Below are 17,351 nucleotides of genomic sequence, written 5' to 3' on the forward strand. Positions count from 1 at the left end.
AATTTTGTACGCACATTCATGTTTTCCTTAGGATGAATTGTAATCACTTTGGTGATTACCTGCACAAACTAACCACGTTCCAATCAGCCTCAGCTGTACTTTGTGTTTAGTGCTACTGTAATTAGCAAATGTTAGCATGCTAACAATGTAAACTAAGATGGTGAACATGGTAAACATTACAGTATATCTTCTTTGCATTGTCATTATGAGCATGTTAGCATTTTGATGTTAGCATATACCTCAAAACACCAATGTGCCTATGTACAACCTAACAGAGCCACTAGCATGGCTGTAGACTCTTCATCTTGTTTGTCTGTGATTCCTGACAAAAAATGTGTATGCACAACCTAAGTGGAGAATGGAGCTTCAAAAGTGGTACAATGAAAAATCTATGAAATTAAGACTAATACTACCAACCTTGATAAAAAACCTTATTAATTATTCAATTAGTGTATACCAAGTCTTTGTAATGTAATCATATGTTTCCAAATATACAATACATACTTGAATATATATTTCTCTCAAAAGACTAATACTACCAACCTTGATAAAAACCTTATTAATTATTCAATCAGTGTATACCAAGTCTTTGTAATGTAATCATATGTTTCCAAATATACAATACATACTTGAATATATAGTTCTCTCAAAAGAACACAAAATTAATCACTTTGGAAACATTTATATGAACAAAGCAATTTGTACATGAAAAGTGTTGTATTTTTATGGACAAATGTTAAATCATTTAAATTAGAAATATGAAGCAACAAAGATGCCATAGTACCAGGTATACGGCATTATTACACTATATTGAAGCAATATAGATTTTACAAGTGACAGGCATGAGTTAAAAAAGACAATAAAATATTTTTTCATTTGTTTATCTATTCGTAACTATTCCATTATTTTAAGAATGAAGGTCAGGGCAGCCAAATGATATTTACTCAAATCTTTGTTATTGTAGTCCAAATTTACAATGGCATTTTCTGAGTGACCTCTCCAGTTTTTTATATTGTTCAAAATTCCATGCATGGCCTGCTGCCTTTATTTTCTGTTTCTCAAGTCCATTGCATTAACCATCCTAAATGCATAATGCACAGGATTACTCAACTTCCATCAACTCTGGGGTGGAGCTATTTGGATTTTATAAGAACACCATGTGAGAGCACCATCACCATAGCCCATCTCTTGATGAATCTGAGCAGTGAATCTGCTGCAAATTGAAATTCAGAGGGTATACCTGCATCAGAACTTCTCCACTTCATAGAGTAATTCTCGTGGGAGTGGTGCTCAACTTCAACGTCCACTGATTATGAAAAACAGATCTTCTAAAAAAAATTCTTGGCAGGCACATAAGCCTTTTGGTTATTTCAAGTGTGAGGAATAAACTCTTTGGAAAAAATACCTGCAGTTTGATATTTATATCTAGTGAACTATCTGCATCAGTCACATAACTAATGTTCTCACACTGATTATGAAAAGTGCCTCATTTGTATTTGCTGTCCCTTTTTTTTAAGTGTTTTACATTGATAAAGCCTTCATGTTTGTGAAACTCAAATTTTATCATTCAGTCTACATTAATTTAGATGATTGCTTCCCACCTACATGAGAAAATAACACGTTATGGTATTTAATTAAAAATCAAATTAGTTTTCTTTGGTTCCACGCCGACTATTTCAATTATTGCAGCTGTCTTAATGTAATTATACAGTTCCCTGCTTGTACACTTATATCCTCCCCAATACTAGCAAATGTAACCTTTTTGACATACTGTCTTATTACTTTGTTTTTATTAAAAAATGTATGGCTGTGGAGAAGGATGACAAAATAAGGCTATTAATGAGATATTTGAAAGCTTCAGCTACAGAATCTAGTTAGTTTGTAATTTAAAATGATTAAAAGAGATTCATTGACACAAAAGAAGAATCACCTAACTCCCCTAGTATCCCAACTTAGTACATTAACTAAACAAACTTTATGCATTATTTAACAATAATTTTATGTTAGCATATCTCAGATTAATAACACATAGGTGGTTAAAATATTAAAAAGCATATACCTTAAAATTTAAAGCAGTAATAACAGAACAAAAATACTTACATAGAAAGTTAACATAAAAATATAGATTAGTACAGCTTTAAAGAAATTTAAAGAATGTAAAAATATCAATATGCAAATACTAACGTTTTAATAAGGTCATCTGCTCTCTAAAGGAAACATGCACTCTCAATATGAAGTCCACAAAAACATCTCTACACAAAAAATTACGGTAACATGCATCAGGTGCTATATTGGCTGGAAATAACAAAACTCAGATTTAGTGTGTTAATTCTCACCATAGAAGGATGTTATGACTAATGTGTTAGCAAACAGTTGTGTATTTACACATCCAGCTGACAAGAAGCAATACTAGCAATCATTTGGTGGCGTGTTTCTGGCCCCCTGGCAAATGTAAGTCAAATAGACCTTTTTCACAGCAGACATTATGGCATAAAATACCAGAAAAAGCACATGAGTAATTGATAACATTAAAAATTACTATCGTAGAAAAGGTTTCAGCCATAGTCATCTGGACACTGTTTTCAGAATTAAGACGTTTCGGCTCCCATCCAGAAGTCATTCTCAATTGTGAAAAAATTCAAGTCATTCACAATTGAGAATGACTTCCGGATGCATTTAGATGAGCTAGTTCCAGGGTCCTGGTATTGTACCTGCTGGCTCACAGCAATGGTTTACTAGAACACTTTATGGAGCTTTAAGGTTGTTTGCTGTAGATGTACTGTATCCACACTGTCTTTTCTGACCTGGCTATTTATGCATCAGTCAACTTACCAGGGGCGAGGTCCATACTGTTCTTGTCATTACAGCCCTGGAGGGAGTCCAGGGTACGGGTGACTTGGCTGGCAAACTCCTCGCCACCATTCATACACTCCCGCTGCAGATGGTGACGCAGGTCAGTAATGTCGTACTCATACCTGGGGATGAGGTAGAAATCAATTAGTGTTACATTATCTTGACTTATCTAAATTAGAATGAATATCACAAGCAGCTAACGTGCTTGATGAAGCAGTCAAGATTTCAAAGTGTGACAGAATGTACTGATAAGGTAAGGCGTTTTATGATCTTAAGACTCAAAAACTCATTGCAGATTACTACATTTAGAAATAAGTGTGCTCTGTGCAGGATGCATTATACCAGATGCTTTCTAGGTAGTGATTATCAAACAATTCTAACCTCTTGTTGCCAGCAAAACAAACCACATTCATGTATTATTCATCTCAGTAACACAATATGTTTAGCTACTGCATGTGCTTATTTTTAGAGTTTAAAGACATCAGATTACATTCATCTCCCATCCACCCAAACCCTACTTGTACCCATCCAAAATCGGTGTCTCCCTGATGCTGAGGGTACCGCTGGAATTCGGCCCCTGACCACGGGAGTTCCTCAAGCTCTCCCGGGCTTGGCCTCCCATCAGCACTGAGGGAATGTAGTGGATCTCATTAGCCGCCTCAGCGCTGGCACTCTTCTGGGGCTGAGGGATGCGACGCCGTTTACACCAGCGCCTGCGGGTGTAGAGGATCAGGACCAGGCACAGGATGGACAGCAGAAGGGCGATCATCCCGCCCTGAGGGGAGGAGGGTGGCATTTTGAGCAAAGGCAGAAAAAAGGGGAGAGGAGAAAAAAGCAGACAGAGAGAAGAGAGTCAAAGGGGAGAACAGATTCAGAGAATCTTGCCAAATTGAATACAGATCAAAGTCAAAGCCGTGATTCCAGCAGCACAATTTGTAAAAGGTTGCCGATGCAATTTAGTGAATAACACCTACACTGTGTTTTTAAATGACAGTGCTACGTGCGGTCATTTCACCTTGAGACAAAGTATAGGAAAGTTCAACACACGGCTCTTGACTGATTTCTAGTAATTTAAGGCCATGTGGGATGTGAGTAAGGGTCAGCAGCTACAAACCGTATCCCCACTGAAAGTACTAAGGTCAATGCCCTGACTGTTAAAGCTGGCTCCCAAATTTATTTAAAGGAATAGTGTGACAATTTGAGAAATATATTCACTTTCTTGCTGGGAGATACATGAGAAGATTAACCGAGTATTTTTACAGTGTGGTATTAGTACTTTTACTTAAGTGAAGGATCTGAATACTTCCTCACACTGGACATTTGACATTTCTTTATCTTGTTTTCCATGTATTCTGGGGATGACAAAACCAGCTCACATGGATAGATATTCATGTCCGCGCCTTTACCTGTCTGAAAAGTATAGTCAGATGTTAGTTCTTTTGGCCAGCTCAGGCTCAGAACTAACTAACTTGACCAAAAGAACTAACTAGATTGTTTTTGTGTGAGTTACCGAGTTTGGAGATATCAGCTGCAGAGATGCCTTTTTTGAATATAATGGAACTACTGTATATGGCACTCGGCTTGTGGTGCTCAAAGCACCAAAAAAATACATTTGAAAAACTCAACAGCAATGTCTCTTTCCAGAAATCATGACCCGGTAACTCAAAATAATCCACAGTCCCGATAGTTCCTACATGAAACTCACAATACAGTCTGTGGATTATCTCTCGGCAACTCGCACCAAAACGATCTAGATGGATAAATAGCACTACTTAGAGGAAAAGAAGAAAAATACGTATTTTGATTTTGGGGTGAACTCAATTAAATTTTATTTTCATAGCGCCTTCATAACAGAAGTTATCTCATTGCACTTTTCCTATAGAGCAGGTCTAGACCGTATTCTTTATAATATTATTTACAGAGACCCAACAAATCCCACAAACTGTCCCTTTAAGGAAAAAATCATAAGGAAAACAGCTCTCCTCACAGCCTGTGGAAATATGAGAGATTGAAGTCGGTTGTGACTTTGAATATCAGCTCATACATGTATCAGGAAGCACCGATATCAGATGACTAGGTCAGGTCACATGACCACTTCCATTTTACTAGTTTTCTCTCTGATTTTAATGATTTATGAGCTGGTTTGTGGGGTTGAGGGATACGGCAGCATCTACACTAGCAGAGGATTGGAGATTGGGCACAAGATGGACAGATGAAGGGCGTTGAGCCTGCCCTAAGGACAGGTTAGCAGGAGGACCGAGACAGAATCAGACAGAAGCTGGAGAGGAAGAGAGACAGCGAGAGGGAGAGATTCAAAAAGAGAGTGGAAAAGGCGAGAGCAGAGTCAGAATCTTGCCAAAAAGCAGGAATCAAAGTCAAGGCAAGTCAAAAGCACACAGCCTGTGGAAACACAGAAGAGAGACTGCGATTGTCAGTTTAAATATCAGACCATATCTCCTCTTAATAAGGGCAATGAGAGCAGGTGCAGTTATATTTTATAATTTTTTAAAATCAAATTCCATTATGTGCATTTTTTAGGTTACTGAAAGGGATACATTTAGAGAAATGATGATGCTGATTGTAATTTGGACCCATAATGTTACATGTACAGTATGTGCACCTTACCATATCCTTGTGCCTAATCTGATGCTATCCAGCTGAGAACTGAAATCAGATACATTTTGCAAATTGGAAAATGTTAAGGGGACAGCACAAAGAGAGAAAGACAGCAGCAATTTGCCACTGGAGACACATTTGAAAAAAGAGTGATTCCCTCTCCGTCAGAAAATGACACACCTATTTAAAATTAGAACAAACGTTCTCCTTTCAGCCAGGTGCGCACAGATGTTTTTGACTTTACTGACTGTACTGTGCATCCCCTGACACAAACTGATCCAAAATTTCACTTCTTTTCCCTTTTTATTATTGTCATTTGAGAGATAAAAGGCCAGTGCAAATTATTATGAAAAAAGAAAGTAACCAATTAATGCTAAGCAACCGTCTGGCCAAAACAACAGAATAACAAGGGTTAAGTGAAAACTGATTTTAAAAGAATGAAAGAAAAAAACCTATTAAATTTAAACTGTGTTCAGTCATACAAGCGGAGCTATGGAAAGATAAGCAAAAATGATGAAATGAAAAATAGATTTTAATCAATCATTTACATAAAAAATCCCTTTCAAACATATTAGGAATTCTGAGACTGAATAAAAATGAGGGTTTCAGTTGCTCATATTAATTTAAATTGGCAAAAGTGGAGGCCTATTTGCATAAGTTGTTTGCTTAATCTGCATAGTCAAGGACATTAACAAATGACACCATGATATGGGCCACTTATGCAGTAAATCTGCATGCACAGTGGTCAAAAAGGAGACCAGAGTAATTTGGTTTGTAATGATTAAATTTTCAGCACTTTGAAAGTATTGACCCTATTCAAATTCAAATAAAACAGTAACTATACACTAAATACAATAGTATTAAGTTACTTAAAGTACAGGGCAATATCACATTTTCTAGATGAAAACTGAATTAGGGGAGTATACATTTATATGGTCTTCAGTCATCTTGAAGCTGAGTTTAATTACATATGTGTTAATGTTTCATTAACACATACTCAATGCTTAAAGCTGCACTAATCAATTTTTTTGTATTAACAATGGGTCAAATGACTATATATAAAATGGGAAAGGGGTTGCTTGTAGTGACAAACGCAGACAATTTTCACCAAACTCTGCAGTACCCCTAAGCTAGAGCATTTTATTGTCTTTACGCTATTGCTTATTGTTGTGGCTTTATGGTCCGCAACTTTACTGTTTCGGTTCAGCCTCACCAGTCTCAATCTCATTTCCAGCTGCAAGAGGCAGCTAGTTTTGGAGAAAAGGCTCTAATAGACCTCCCATCTGCCTAGCACCAAAAGGCAGACAGACAAAGTTAGCTAGTTAGTTAATATAATAAACCATTAAGCAGCTAAAGAGCCAGGTATTTCCCTCAGGAGTTAGCGAGGACCAAAAGAGAGCTAGAAGGAGAGCGAATATTACATTAAATATAGAGGCTGCCAGAGACATGATAAATTCTAATGTTGCTCCATGTCTGCTTGATATGTAAACATTCAATAGTTTGCTTATATGTTATCAACTAAATATCAAATTTACAAGGCCATAATATGTGTGTGATTTTTGGCTTGTTGCAGAGTTCTACACCCAAGTGGGGAAAAAACAACTAATGCAGCTTTAGAGAGTAACACTTTTTTGACGTAATAAATTAAATGTATAGTCACCTTTTTATACAATTGGTTGATTCTGGCACCAGACTAAAGTGTTAATTTCCCCCAGTGCCCCTCAAGTATAGGGTAACGTCACTTTCACTCCAATCTAGACAACGCCCCTCCTATTAAGACATAAAAACAGAAGCCAACAGTTTGATGACTATTTCATTCTTGCTGACCACCGCAAAACAATGGAAATCCAGGTATTGCTGTCCGGCTGTCATTTCAAATTCACAGAGCCATAGTTGTATACGCAACTCCTGTTTTGAGTTGTAATTTGAAAGAGATTCAAAAGCACACAACCAAAAGGTAGCTGGGACGTGTGAGTGATATACAATGCCACCTGTGTAGGCTGAAGCTGTCGTGTGTGCACTGTGTATGTGGACCCAAATGCAGAATACCAGGAAGCGGTATGATGTGTTTATTGGGGTGATATGGTTTACAGGCAGACCGGTAGCCAGACAGGTAACGAACAGGCAACAGAAAAATGGGTTACCGGCTGACAGTGGTGGAAACAGGGAAGTGAGTCCAAGGTGGCTAAACAGTCCAATAGGGAGCAGGCAAAATACACAATCCAGAATATAACCAAGGTCCACAGGAGACAAAGAACCCAAAGCAGAACTCACGGTAAAAATGTCAGGGAAGAACCAGGTACAACAAAAGTGCACCAAACGGCGACACACACACAATGTCAGGAACATTCACAAACCAGAAACAAAACTCACAATAGGCACAACATCACCTAGGAATCACAGTAGAAACAATGACCCAACACTGAACAAAGACAGAGACCCGGACTAAATACCCTAGGGGAGGTGAAACAACGAGACACAGGTGCAAACAATCAAGGAAGGGCCAACAATCAAAACTGGAGGGAAAGCAAACAAAGACAGGAAGTAAAACCACAAGACACACAAGGGAAGGAGAATACTACAAAATAAAACAGGAAGTGAAAAACCCTCAAACTATAACAGGTTGATTAAAACTGAGACTGAAAAATGAAATCTGAAAAACATCCGCTGTAGACAGTCAAAGGGAAAGAGAGGGATGCTGGAGCAAGGATCTGTCAGAGCTGTGAAGGGGGTCGAAGTGTCAATGGTCGTGGTCGTGAGGTAATCACACGTTTGGGTGGTTTGCTGGATTTGAATGCATTTTTTGAATTTGTGAATGGGGGCATGTTCAAGCTAAAATCCAATGTTACATTGCTCTTTAATGTTTCTCTAAAACATGCATGACTTACCTTTTACTCTCACACATTTTCTTTGTCAATTATGAAACATTATCATGACACAAGTTCATGGGTCACTTATGTGTAATACTTTTATTGTTGGAAAAGAGGTTTAAGTTGGTTCTTGTTACTAATATGGTAAAATAAAGAGTAGAGTTACATTTTCAGAATTGATAACTGAGCATACAAAATATATAACTATTAAAGCGTAGATTTAATTTTTAGTACAGCCAATGCTTCATTCACACCTGAGTAAACTAGAATAAGATGTCAAATGTCAAGTACTTCATATGGTTCTCAATCAAATCTACCTCAGTGACAAATGTAATTCAAACCCATCAACCTGCATTAGCACCCATGCACAGATGGGGCTCATATACACGATATGGAAAAAAGCTGTTTGATGTCAGGCATTACTTATATCAGAGTGAGGACTAAGTGGACTGTGTCCTCTTATAGAGCCAATAAAACCAAACCACACATCAAAGCATGCCAGCGCTCCAGCCCCATAATCCACTTACTAACGGATGAGGATGATGTTATAATGGCACCAGTGCTCCTTATGACTAACACTCCTGTCATGTAAGTTCTGAATGGAAGAGAGAAGACATGGCCTTTCTCAGTCTGACAGAGCAGGCATGGTATTAGAGCTGAGCTATCAATCTGTCACTTAGTCTCTGGATGCGAGGCATTAAAACGCAGGAAGGCGGAAAGATCTAGACTATCTGACAGCTACAAGATAGCAAAAGGAAGTTTCTTGCTTTGAATATAATAAACTTTATCATAGCCAAAGGGCCACTGATTGGATTTGATATTAGGTTACGATATTAATGATGGAAATTGACAGTTTTCATACACTGAATCCTCTCATGCATTTATTATTACGCTAACTCCTGAAGCCAGGGTTAATGCTGTGAAAGTATAATATTTAATACCTACAATGAAATGAAATGAAACTTGAGTTGTGAGGATTAATAGCAATAGGCTTTATGATCCAGGGCTGATTTTGACACTGAACAAATGTGAAAGTCACAACCCCATTTCACACACATCACACGTGGGGTTTCTTCACTGGAAATGAGTATTAATGATAGAAATGGTTTGAATCATTTGATTCAATTTGGTGTATTTCATAAAAGCTAATATAGCATGAAGCCATCATAGTGTTGTAGTCTGTGTGATGAGAAGATACTAATGTAAATGTAAACATTTATTCTCTTGGAGTTAAATTAAGTAATGGTTGTATACTATAGTCAGATGTTTTAAGGAGTTGAAAAGACATTACAAAATTAGTTATGGGTTTTTGTCATCATCCGAGGTTGTGCTGCCTTTAAAGCCACTATATATAGAATTTTTAAGCGATTATACTCTAGCATCCTTCATATTAAAAGGAAAACATGAAAGGAAATGGCGTTCCAACAACCTGGAAGAATCTCATTTAGCCTGGCAAGATAGTCTTAAAACATACAGGAAGGCACTCCGTAATGCCAGAGCTGCTTATATAAAAACAACGCCTATCTTTTCAGCACTGTAGCCAGGCTGACAGAGAGTCATAGCTGTATTGAACCATGTATTCCTATAGCCCTCAGTAGTGACGACTTCATGAGTTTCTTCAATAATAAAATTTTAACTATTAGAGAAAAAATTCATCAAGTCCTGCCTTCAACCGGTACCGACTTATCTTCAAACACAGGAACCTTGGAAACAACTGTAAAACCTGATATATATTTTGACTGCTTTTCTTCTATCGACCTTCTTCAACTAACTTCGATGATTAATTCATCTAAGCCATCAACCTGTCTCTTAGACCCCATTCCAACTAGGCTGCTTAAAGACATTTTACCCTTAGTTAGCACTTCTTTACTGGATATGATCAATCTGTCTTTATTAACAGGCTATGTACCACAATCCTTTAATGTAGCTGTAAATAAACCGCTTCTTAAAGAGCCCACTCTTGATCCAGGGATTTTAGCCAACTATAGACCTATATCTAACCTTCCCTTTCTCTCTGCAGCTTTAAGAAAGCAGCAATCAGTTGTGTGACTTTCTAAATAACAATAGTTTATTTGACGATTTTCAGTCAGGATTTAGAGTGCATCATAGCACAGAGACAGCACTGGTGAAAATTACAAATGACCTTTTAATTGCTTCAGACATTGGACATGTCTCTGTACTTGTCTTGTTAGATCTTAGTGCTGCATTCGATACCATTGACCATCACATCCTATTACAGAGACTGGAACATGTAATTGCCATTAAAGGAGCCGCACTAAGCTGGCTTAAAAATCCTATCTATCAGATCCATCTCAGTTTGTACATGTCCTCCATGCCCACCAAAGTTAGTCACAGAGTTCCACAAGGTTCTGTACTTGGACCGATTCTATTCACCTTATATACGCTTCCTCTAGGCAATATTATTAGGAAACACTCCATAAACTTTCATTGTTATGCAGATGATACCCAATTATATCTATCGATCAAGCCAGATGAAACTAACCAGTTAACTAAACTTCAAGCATGCCTTAAGACCTGGATGAACTGCAATTTTCTGATGTTAAACTCAGACAAAACTGAAGTTATTATACTTGGCCCCAAACACCTCCGAGATACATAATCTAAAGATGTAGTTACTCTAGATGGCATTGTCCTGGCCTCCAGCAGCACCGTAAGGAACCATCTGTATGCATTTTTATCCCATTATTGCATGTTACTAACTCGATATCTTCTCTCTCCCGTAGTTCTGTGCTTTCTAGTTTCTCTCCTCTCTCCTTCTGTCACTTTCACTTGCCCCCGTGGTCCTGCTTGACAACTGCTACTACAGTTGTTGTTATTGGCTCTGTTACTAATACTGACATTATTTTTCCTATAGCTGTCATTCCTATTATTATTAATTTATTAATATTAACACTACAATTACATTTCTACTATTTTTTTTAAAGAATTCTAGGTGGTATTTGCTTTGTGCCTCCCTCTCCCTCCCTCTTTGGCACTAATGCAAATATACATCGGTATTGTTTAAAGAGTTAACATGTCCTAGAGATCAGTCGGTCCACCACTTAGGTTCAGACTAAAATATTTCAACAATTATTGGATGAAAATTTGGTACATACATTGATGGTTCCCAGAGGATGAATCCTAATGACTTTTCCTCTAGCACCATAATCAAGTTAAATGTTTAATTTGTCCAATATTTATGGTTTACTGGTTTATGACCAAATACCTGCAAACCTGATAGAAAGTGCTAATTAGCCGAAAGTTAGCATACTAATAAGCTAAGCTAAGATGGTGAATATTAGAAACATTACCTGCTAAATGTCAGCATGTTAGCATTATAATTGTGAGCATGTAAGCATGCTGACATTAGCAATTAGTTCAAAGCATCACTGTGCCTAAGTACAGCCTCATATAGCAGGTAGCATGGCTGCAGAGGTTTATTCTTGTTCTGATTTTGAGTATAATATTAACCCAGGGTTTTATGGTGGAATCGCCCCACCTTGCCTGAAATAGAGTTCCTCAACTAACAACAGAAGACATAATTACATTATAATTTTGTGAAATACAATATTAGGCTTTGTAAGCTTCAGGGAAAACAGGTGTAAACAGTAATCTAGTAACTACATTGAATTGGTGTGTCATTTTATCTGCCACCATTTATTTTTTGTTACTTCCTCTGAGGGGCAACAAAGTTAGAAATTTTCAAATTCTGCACATAGGGAATTTAATCTAAATAGTCTTCTAGATGCTCACAAACATTACTTTTGATAATATCCAACATTTGAGTAGTTTTAACCAAACTTTATATAACAGTCAGTAGTTACATTTGTGGAATTTAAAGTATAACTTTGCATAGTAGTCCACATTAAATACAGCTGTGGTGTCACATACTAGTATAATATAATGTTTGTTTTACCATGTACAGTAGTTCATACAGCTGCCACTCACTGCCTTTCTAGTTTAAAAGGAAATGTGGAGCACTAACATTGGTAACATTTACATGCATAGAGTGACCCAGCTATTAGCCATACTGCCATTAAGGTCTTGAAAGTCACTGATGAAGTGACTTTCATTGTGCCTCTCTGACATAATGAGCATCCCTGTTGTAATGAATAAACCAGTCAACAGAATATCCCTGTTAACCTGTGATATTGTGTCCACAGATCAAACAACTTGGCAGCAAAACTGCCTGAAAAGGTTCGTCCCCCAGCTGCTTTCTCCCTCTTTCACTGACCAAAAGAAGGTTACTTCTACAGGGGACAGAAAAAAATGATCCCAGTTGTATTAGTGGGACTTGTGCTTGCTGCCATGTTTTTGCTGGCATCAAAAAGTACCCATAACACTATGAGTTGGAGTGTTGACGATCAAATGCAGGAAGATTTTTCCATAATACATTAAGGTCTTTAATATTTAAGTAAGCCAGAATCTGAGTCAGTTCATTGATACTTAGTACATAATAATAGTAATAACAGTAATAATGAAAATAATGGAAAAATTCAAAGGACTGGAAAAGATCAAATTTGCAATTAGGTGCCAAGTGGTCCGAATGACAAAAATCTAATCAGTAAAAGATTACACAGAAAAAATAGCATAGTATGTAATGATTACACAGAAAAAAGAACAAACAACACTATGTAATGATAACAACAATAGCTTAAGTCTTACCAAGTGTTATACTACATTACAAATTAGCACTGAGGTTCACAAGGCCTCTGAGGTGCTGTGCTCTCAGCTGTAGAATTGATGGTAATATATGGCTAGCAGTCCTACTATCAACCAAGTATGCAAAAGATGGTTAATTCTGAGTTGTGGTATTTACATATGTAAAATATATGGTATACAAAAATGTGTGGATAATTGTATTAGGGACTGAATTCTCTGTGTCACTGTAGGGAGTCAACACCCACTGGAGCCAACTAAATTTCTATGGTCACACGCAATAAACTTTGGATAAATGTGACCACCAAATGGCATGTATTATGTTAGTAGCCTCATTATTAATACAACCAATAAAACAACAGTGCAAAAGTATCCAATTTGCTATCCCCTTAAATGTTTCCAGTGATAAATGGAATTTAAATTCAAGCATATTTAGAGGGATTTCCACAGCAATTCTTTATTTGAATCAACACTGGACAAAAACTGCGGGAGGCAGGGGTCCTGGAGATGCTGCAGCACCCTGACTCCAGGTGCCTAAGATATATTTGTGTTGTTGCAAGATCCTTTTTTTCCATTGCATACCCCACCTCTCCCAGTCCCTTTCACCTACAGCATTGTTTGTTTTATTCATCATAAAGATGAATAATGATTCTTCAATACTACATCCTCTTCTACTTCTACTTCCTCTTAATTTAAGCTTCCCTTTAATCTATGCTATAGTCTATATTTAGCTGGTCTCTACATATGTACTGTGTGTATATATTCCTATTTTGACTCTCGCTTGGCACAAATGTTTAATCGGTTCAAGCAACTATCATTCCCAAAGTTTCATCCGCACAAATCCAAAACTCATTTTTGCACTTGTTCAGATGTGACTAATTCATTTGGTGGCAGTGAATGACAGGTTGCAATTCACCATGTTTCTACAAATACTTTACAAATGAATTAGAAATATACGGTAGAATGCCAGGAAAATAATAGCTTAGGTGTTCTGCATAAACTCTTATGATATTCAATTACTATTAGTGCTTGGGAATTGCAATGATTATTGAGTGCTTGGATTCAGATAAGACAGAACATCTCATGCCCAGGAACAGAATGTCATGCAAATGCAGGAGATAATCACACTTTCAATAAATTTGAATTCACTTGAAAGGAACCTTTTTCACACACATTTGAACTATCAGCTCTTCCTTTTTTTACACCATCTTTTACCTTCTTATCCATTACTCAAATCTCCACTCTGAAAAACATGTGCTTGTATTTTCTTTTATATATGACCACTCTACGGGACCTGGGACTGCTAATTATGTTATATAAAATGTTAATACAATATAAAATATGAGCAAAATCTGTGCTTTTAATCCCTTAATATAATTTGTATAATATTTACAATTAACACCTTTTGAACCATTGATATGTTGTGTACCAAGGTCTGGTGAGTATGATGTTTGTATTATTGAAATGTCTTATTTCATATGATTAACAGAAAGATTTCCCTTTATTCTTCAGTGGTGCGAGTGGCCATGAAGCAAAATATTACCAGACAGGCAGCACCTTGAAAATGGAAAAAAGTGAAAGGCAAAATTGGTACTGACACAGCCAAAGCTGCCTCTGCATTTTGTGTTTTTTCTGTCCTCTCTTTCAGCCAGGGCTGTCTGTATAAGAAATTAAATTGAGGTCCATGGTTAATTTTCTTTCAGTATAAAGCCAATGTAATGTCTCATACATTTGCAAAGGGACAATAAACCAGCCGAGCAGCATGTGACATTTCAGCTCCTGTGCAAGTCTGATTTATTAAAAGCATGCTGTCTGCTTTATGAGACACTGGTCCTTGCTAAAACCCCAACACAGAGCGGAAATTATTTGATGCTGACGCCATATCAAGTCCGACTGACTTTTCCTGTGTGCTCGCTGAGACACAGCTTGAGGCACAACACTGACACAAAAGCGGAAAGAAACACATTCATAGAAAAATGATACTGTACATCACAGACGTCATGGTTTGGTATGTTTGGTCCTGTGACCAGTTCTACGACACTGCTCTGAACCTTATAACAACTTGTTATTTTTCAGGAGACTATGTTTGTCTAATTTGAGCTTCATTACTGTAGATATATGAAGATAGATGAAAGATGGGAGTGCTGTGAGAACAGAGGTGCACTTTAGTTAGCTCAGATAACAGGGTAGCTTCAATACTTAATCTGGAGAAACAGAAGTAAACAACAAACAAGTTCAAAGTACTTTATCTAGCTATAAGTAACTTTAACATAACATATAGTCAGATTCATTGTTAAGAAAAAATATTTATAAATATTATCTTTTTTTCCTGCTAAAACAGTGATTTTCATTTTGTTGTTTTGTTTTTGTTGAAAAACCAACCCATGGTGCTCTGTTGTCTGCATCAGAGATTCAGCAGCACTACAAACAGGCCAGGCACTTGGGCTGTGTGCCTTCCTCACAGCCCATTGGGAAGCTATGGATTGGTTTGTCTCGCTCGGCAGGCTTTTCAAAAACACGCCATGCTGTGATGCTCAGAGAGCAGCTCTGGAGGCTGCGATTCAGCAGAGGCTACTGCTTTACAAGTGGTCAGGGCCGCATTGATTTAAGGTTTATACGATCAATGCTATCAGCGCAGGTTTTAGGAGGGTCAACACATGAATGTCAATATCCCACGAGCTGAGCTGTGTCACAAAGACCATCTCACATAAACTGACTGACACGTGATATTGGTGTGTGTGTGTGCGTGTGTGTGTATCCCGGTGACTTCTACTCCCAATATAGGTTCAACATTTTTTAAAGATCACTGGAAAATTATGAAATTATAAATTGTGAAATGAACTGTGGTTGTAGACTCTCACTAAAGCAACACGTAATGACTTTCACAGACTTTCAGGAACTAAATTGCCATGTTTTGCAGAAACACACGACATTATAAAGAGATATCAGAAAGGCTGAACATTTTTACACATGACATGCCAAGAGATCCTGTTAAAACCCTTTTAATTTAGTTTATCTACAATTGCACAAAGATGACAATTTTTTTAGGCCAGTTTTGATATTTTTAGACTCAATATAATCCAGTCTGGCTGTTTCTGACAAAAAGATAAATAAATAAATAATATAACATTTTAACAAAATAAAGGGATTTTGTTTTTCTACACTAGAATTTTTGTCCTGAGAGGGTTTTGAAATAGAATCATGTAGGAAGAAAAAATAAGTGAACAGTTAAATTAATTTTAGAAAAATTCAAGCGAGTCATTTATCTGGGGGGGGGGGGCTACGGCCCTGCATACTTGCCATAGTCATACACCCAGAAGAGATCAAAAGTTGCTGACGAAATCAAATTTCACTGCTTTATCAACACAGATATAGTATTGGTACAGGGGTTTCCTCAGGATATAGATATAAAGTGTTGATCCACATACAGTAAATAGAAGCTATATACAGTATATGAATCTGGGAACTGTTATTTAATAAAATAAAAGGGCATCCGTGTATTTGATTTTCAAATCCTCACTCTTTCACAGATTTGCAAGGCCCAGAGGAAACATATCATAACAGAAACACTGTTGGTTCATATCATGTTGGAGGTGTTTTTTTCCCCCCTATTTCTGACTTTTATTTCTTCCTCCTCTTTGTGCTACAAGGCAAATTAGAAGGTTTTTAATTAAATCCATATTTCCACAATAGAAATTTTTTTTTGTTTTTTTTGTTATTCAGCTAAGCGTTATTTTATGTATTTTCTGTGAACATGTAAAGCATTCTCCTCACTGCAAGGAAATTCTGGAGTGTCCTGGAGTGTATCACAGATTTTCCACACAGTTTTTTGGGGGTCAAGCAGACAGAATTTCTGGATTTTCTCTGGAAAAGGAAATTTCTGTTGTGACGAACAATACCTGGACCAGGATCAATACATAGTTTAATAAAGTGACTGTGCATTTAATTTACTAACTCAAAAAAGTGGATTTAGTGTTAAGTTACTCTTTAAACCTACAGTATGCCTGTTGAAATTCCTATTTCAGGAAGCAAAAAGCAGACTAAAACAAAGCAGCAGCCTGGCAGTATTTACTGCCGTTACCATCAGACACCATACGGCTTTGACAGACTCGACTGCTCCTCACCTTTTGGGTTGAGTGGGCACAGTGAGGGGCTTTTTTCACACTACTGATCCACAACAAACTTGTACCTCAAGGGCTTCACACAGCTGAGGTAAACCAAATCTGGCCATATTGCCCAAACTGTTCAGCATCCAGCAAAATGGACAATGTGAGTAGTAATATGGGTCAGACCTGCAGTATTTATGATCAGTACAGAGAGTTGTGCCTCTGTTTAAAACAAAATTATTTCATT

The 17,351-nt window shown here is 37.2% G+C and overlaps 1 protein-coding gene across 11 annotated transcripts in view; it reads right to left on the minus strand.

Moving 5' to 3' along the window:
* Positions 1 to 17,351, minus strand: part of astn1 (astrotactin 1) — a 439,680-nt gene that overhangs the window by 337,503 nt on the left and 84,826 nt on the right. For 8 of the 11 annotated variants that reach the window (XM_044219839.1, XM_044219838.1, XM_044219836.1 and 5 more), the window contains exons 3-4: positions 3,372 to 3,628; positions 2,833 to 2,975 (exon numbers count right to left, since the gene is read on the minus strand). In XM_044219839.1, the coding sequence (XP_044075774.1) occupies positions 2,833 to 2,975; positions 3,372 to 3,628 (400 nt within the window). The remainder of the gene's footprint in view (positions 1 to 2,832; positions 2,976 to 3,371; positions 3,629 to 17,351) is intronic. The other 3 variants (XM_044219837.1, XM_044219842.1, XM_044219848.1) reach the window with 1 other exon arrangement.

Source organism: Siniperca chuatsi, linkage group LG13 (genome assembly GCF_020085105.1).
Source record: "Siniperca chuatsi isolate FFG_IHB_CAS linkage group LG13, ASM2008510v1, whole genome shotgun sequence".
Taxonomy (NCBI): Eukaryota; Metazoa; Chordata; class Actinopteri; order Centrarchiformes; family Sinipercidae; genus Siniperca; species Siniperca chuatsi.